This window comes from Triticum aestivum, chromosome 5B (assembly GCF_018294505.1).
Source record: "Triticum aestivum cultivar Chinese Spring chromosome 5B, IWGSC CS RefSeq v2.1, whole genome shotgun sequence".
Classification (NCBI taxonomy): domain Eukaryota; kingdom Viridiplantae; phylum Streptophyta; class Magnoliopsida; order Poales; family Poaceae; genus Triticum; species Triticum aestivum.
Genome location: NC_057807.1, coordinates 672,142,347 through 672,147,763, shown reverse-complemented (window position 1 = coordinate 672,147,763; position 5,417 = coordinate 672,142,347). Strand labels below are relative to the sequence as shown.

General features: G+C 43.4%; 1 protein-coding gene across 6 annotated transcripts; it reads left to right on the top strand.

Annotated features, from left to right (window-relative positions):
- Positions 1 to 6: 6 nt before the first annotated feature.
- On the top strand, positions 7 to 4,187 carry LOC123114087 (uncharacterized). 6 transcript variants are annotated; one of them, XM_044535452.1, is made up of 4 exons: positions 7 to 1,637; positions 2,391 to 2,641; positions 3,542 to 3,617; positions 3,770 to 4,187. In XM_044535452.1, the coding sequence occupies exons 1-4, from the start codon at positions 603 to 605 to the stop codon at positions 4,004 to 4,006; spliced, it is 1,599 nt and encodes a 532-aa protein (XP_044391387.1). In that variant the 5' UTR covers positions 7 to 602; the 3' UTR covers positions 4,007 to 4,187. The 6 variants fall into 6 exon arrangements, with proteins under 6 accessions (XP_044391387.1, XP_044391392.1, XP_044391390.1 ...); XM_044535457.1 differs by having other exon boundaries at positions 2,391 to 2,555; positions 3,770 to 3,942; XM_044535455.1 differs by having other exon boundaries at positions 7 to 1,891; positions 2,391 to 2,555; positions 3,770 to 3,942.
- The last annotated feature ends 1,230 nt before the right edge of the window (positions 4,188 to 5,417 follow it).

The window sequence follows — 5,417 nt, the reverse complement described above, 5'->3', positions numbered from 1 at the left end:
GATCTTAAAAAGTCGACCGATGAATAAATTAAATCCAGGCAACTTATTAATAAAAAGATTTTGTTCACAAAGCGATAAATGAATATGTGTAGGGATTTTGCATTTGGCATACAAGGTACGGGCGAGATAACGTTGCAATTTTCAGGAATTCGATGTTTCAGGAGTTTTCATTCAAAAAAAACATAAGAAATTTGCTGTTTGAACAGTGGAAAAGTGAGGCTCCAAAATAGGAAAACTTTGTTTTTGCCTACATTCCTTATGCCACTCTAAAATTTGACATATCACTTTTGCCGCTCTTAGTTTTTGACAATACATCACAAATGCTATTCCGTGGCAAAAGCAATAACTTTTCATTTCACTTTTGTCACTCTTAGATTTTGACAATGTGTCGCAATTGCCGCTCTAAAATTATTGTTTTTGCCACGAAATGACAATTATGATGTATTGTCAAAAACTAAGGGTGGCAAAAGTAAAATGTCAAATTCTAGAGTGGCATAAGCAAAGTGGTCAAAAGTTAGAGCGGCAAAATCCCGGACCTAGTTAAAGCAAAATGGCTCCAAAATCCCCAATCTCAACACACAGAGTCAGACCTAGCCACCCCCATGGCAGCAGCGCCGCCGCCACTCCCGGAGGAGATCCTCCTCCGCCTCCCGCCCGACGACCCGGCCTGCCTCCTCCGCGCCTCCCTCCTCTGCAAGGCCTGGGGCTGCGCCGTCTCCCGCCCCCACTTCCGCCGCCGCCTCCACGAGCTCCACCGGGCACCCCCCGTGCTCGGCTTCCTCCACGGCTGCGACGACGACCGCGTCCCCCACTTCACCCCCACCACCGCGTCGTCCTTCTCCCTCGCCGCTCCGGACTCCCGCTCCTGGCGGGCCCTCGACTGCCGCCACGGCCGCGCCCTCTTCCTCTCCAAGGGTGACGCACAGGAACTCCTCCTGTGGGAGCCAACCACGGGCGCCCAGCAGCGCGTGCCGGTGCCCTTCGCGTACGATGACATCCGCCGGGACGAGGAGCTGACAGTGTACGCCACCGCGGCCGTGTTCTGCGCAGCCGACGGGTGTGACCACCGGGACTGCTTCAGAGGCCCTTTCGGCGTGTTATTCGTCTTCTGCGTCGAGCAAGACGGTGACGGTGACAACGGGGTGTGTGTCACGTTGACGCTCCTATACTCGTCGGAAACCGACTGCTGGGATGAGCTGCGCTGGATTTTCCATGACTTGCCCATGTGTTTTACATTTTCTTCCAGCGTGCTTGTTGGGAGGTCTCTGCTCTACTTCATGTCTGATGATGGGTTCATCCTAGAGTATGATTTGGCACGGCATCGCCTGGCCATTTTGGACCCACCGAACTATGAGTCGATCTATGATGCCCGATATAACATCATGCTGGCGGAGGACGGTGGACTGGGAGTTAGCCAAGAGATGAATCCGCATCTCAAATTGTGGACAAGGGTGATTGAAGGCGCCGATGACCGATGGGTACTGAGCCGGGTCATTTACTTGCAAAATTTGCTCCCAGATGGTGCCCTCATGGAGCCAGCAAGTTCATTGTATGTGTTGGGCTTTGCTGAGGGAGCAAATGTCATTTTCATGACCACGGTTGCTGGCCTCTTCACGATTGAACTACCATCAGAGCGGGTGAGGGTGTGTGATGATCATGGCTTATGTAATTTGATTCCAATTGTTAGCTTCTACACTCCTGTGCCCCGAGGTGAGCAAAAGGATCCATCGTTTGGACCCAGTGAGGGTGCGGGTGATCAGGAGGGAGGAGGGGAGGAGGAGGAGAACACAGTAGGTCAGGCACATCAGTTGTTTGACAATGGGTCCAACATTATCAAGGAGGGGGGCTTTGTGGGCGCCTTCGGTTACACCAGCCATGACCTCGAGAATAGGTTAGGATGCTCTTCCCAAAAGCTGTTAGCCCTGCTGAAGCAAATAACCTGCAATTAGTTCAGTGCTCTTTTGGATCTGCTGTTGTTTGAATATGTCCATAGTTGATCTGAGCCTATGACTTTCTGCGGTGATGTGGTTACCCAGCTATGAGTGTGTTGCTGTTTGAGGTGTTGCTCGATAGAGGCTAGTATTTCTGTTATGATGTGTGCATTGTGATTGGCATCGTATCAAAGTGCATTTACTGTGCTATCCTATTTGAGAAAGGTTATACGCCTCTCTAGTACTAGCTAGTTGCAAATATCCCATCACTCTGCAATTTATTTGTATATAGTACTCTGTTCTTCCCAAACACTAGCCAGTTGTTAGAAAGTGCAGTCAACACTCAACAGATCCTTTGCAATTGTAGTTGTTGACAGTAATTGTAGCTGTGCTGTTCTATCATACTAGATTACAGTATGTTATAGCCTTTGCAATTATGGACTGATCCTTTATTGTCAGGGTTCCACCAAACGGAGAAGTTGTTTTGGAGTCTACAGACATGGGTGTAGCGCTATACGAAGCTCGAGAGGTGACTGGTCCTTTGGGTGGTGTTCCGAAGACTGCATGAATGAAGAATCGGTGAAGAGTTCAGCATCAGCAATGTTGAAGCTGGGTACTCATGAGGTGATCCTTTTGGTAGCAATGTTGATGATCCTGAATAATATGTTGTATACCATACCAGAGAAAGATGATTCATTGACTAAAAAAAGGTGATTCTGAAAATTCACAGAAAGCATATATAGACCTGCTTCATTACTCATAAAAAGCTTGTTTATTGATTGTGCATATTTTGAATCTGTGCCTCTCAAAAAATATTTTGAACGCCTGGTGCCATGTGCAGGTTACCAAGCTACCGCCAGCCTTTGCCTTGAACTTTCCCTTATTTTCTCTTGTTTTGACATTTACTCCCTCCTTTCAGAAATATAAGACGTTATAATGTTTTTTCTGAATCGGACGTATATAGACACGTTTTAGTGTGTTTGTTCATTCATTTCAGTCCGTATATAGTCCATATTGAAATACCCAAAACATTTTATAGTTGTCAACAGAGGGAGTATTTTGTCAAAGCAAAGGATTTGAACTACAGCTATGCCTATAATTACAATGAGATAACAGTTAGTCTGTTCTTCCCAAGGAGACACTGAACTTGCTTTCAGTTGTCAACGAATATTTCCCCCTCTTGATGTAGGCTGGCCAATTGATGCCAAGAGAACAAGGCCAAAGGCAACATTGATTTCACTGCCAAACCTTGTAACCGTTTTAAAATTAATTTTAATTTTCTAATAACTTTGAAGGAAAATTTAAACAATAAGTTTGGCAAACAAATCAGGCAACAGAACACCTGTTGACACAAACACAGAAATAGTACCTGATCTAGCTGCAATTACTGCCCCGTCATACTTGATGAATGTTATATGCCTCTCCAGTACTGGCTAGATGCAAGTATGCCAGCACTCTACACTAGCCAGTTGTTAAAAAATGCAGTCTACACTCTACAGAGCCAAGTTAGCACCTTGTGTCATCAATGCAAATTGGTTGACAGGATAACTTTCTGCCTCACGCTATAACCTTAACAATTATAGACTGAAATTGTATGCCATTATTATCAGGGTTCCCCCAATTTCCCTGGAGTCTACCAGCACGGTCTATGGACATGGACGCGGCATGCTGTATGAAGCTCAAGAGGTGATTGATCCTTTGTGTAATGTTTCGTGAAGTCTTCAGATGCGACCAGCAAAGATGATGCTGGGAAATGAAAAAAAAAACTGTGGTTGCAATGTTGACGATACTTTACCTTCAGAGAAATGTGACCCTTGATTCATTGTCCCTTTCCCCAGACCAATGGTAATGGTGGTGAAACACGCAGTTTCGCAGAAGCAGTAATAATAAGGTATGAAGTTGCCCTTGTGTGGAATAGTTCCTCAGTTGTTACACACAGAAAAAGGGTATGTACTGTTGTGTATTATGTAACTTGTGTTTGGGACTTGGAAAAGTTTGCCGTGTCGATATATCTCTTGAGCGTTCATCCTCATTCCATAGTAGAACATTTGATATCCAGTTGTTTTGCTAATTGATTGATAGCATCATTCAATTTTAGTGCAGGAAGCTGCAGAAGCGTTATTCAGTTTTCGTAGACGATGTTTCAGAAAGCCAAGACCTAATATATTTTGAACTTCATTGCTGTACACAAAATGAAGCTTCATTGCTGCATTTTGAAATTGTGCCTCTAAATATATTCCGAACGTTCTTCGTCTTGATTACCAAGCAACCTCCAGATCTTTGTCTCGATTTTTTGCTTCTCATTTACAGTGAGTGAAACGTTGGGCAAGCAATTTTTTTCCCCATCTCTTGATGAGAGTCATGGCTTATTGAAGCCAAGAGAAGAAAGTAGTGCATAGATCTGAGTTCAAAAATTGCAACACGATGCACGATTAGCCCGTGATTTAGCCCGTGAGGCTCTACTGAACCAAAATGGAGCTTGCAGACAAAAGTTCCTGCTGGGACAATCGTTGTTTTCCGTCACACATGAGCAAAGCTACCCGAAAACCAGGACACACTTGTCGAAATCAAGTTTTCAGTGTAGACTTGAGATAATTGCATCTATAGTCCTCGTAGTCGCTGGCGACGTCCAACTTAATCCTGGAACTTGCGTATTGCTTCAATACGGTCCCGGTACATGGAAATACATGATCAATACGGTCTCTGAGGTTGAAACGGCAGTCCTGGCTCTACATGTTGAATACGTATCTCGTATTTTTTGATATGACACGTCAGCATGTCTTCCTGGGACCCGTATGTCAGTGGGTGCGGGAAATAAGAAAAGGAAAACTGCGCTATGGCAGGTTTCAAACCCGCGACGAGGGGCCGATCTTCCCGCGCGCTAGCCATCGCACTAGGTCCTTCATTTCATTTACCTTAGGATGCACGCCTAAAATGAAAATCACGTTGTACCACACACAGATTTTTTTTGGAGCATGCGCGTGGTAGGGAATTAAGCTGGCAGTAGTATATAGGTTTTCGCAAAAAATAGTAGTATTTGCTACTAATAAGATGCACATGGTTTCTATCCTCGAAAAATGCACATGGTTTCGAACCATATTTTCTTTTCTTTTTTCTTTTCTTCTTTTTCTGTTTATTTTAATTTGTAAAAATTAAAATTTGGAAAAATTTCAAATATTGGTCACAGTATACAAAAAATATTAGAACTTTTCAAAAATGTTTCCATTTCCAAAAAAAAATTCACGCATTGAAAAAATATTTGATTTTTTTTATTTTCTTGGATTTTCAAATTGTTCTTGGTTATATATTCTTGTTCTGAATTTCAAAATTTGTTCAATAATTCAAAACATGATGTTAGTGTTTTCGATGAATATTTGTTCAACAAGTCTTTTTTCATGTATTTATCTTTTTTTTGTATCTGTCACATGCAAGCACGAATATTGATGAAATTTTGCACAGTTATATTACACTACTATACATGCATAT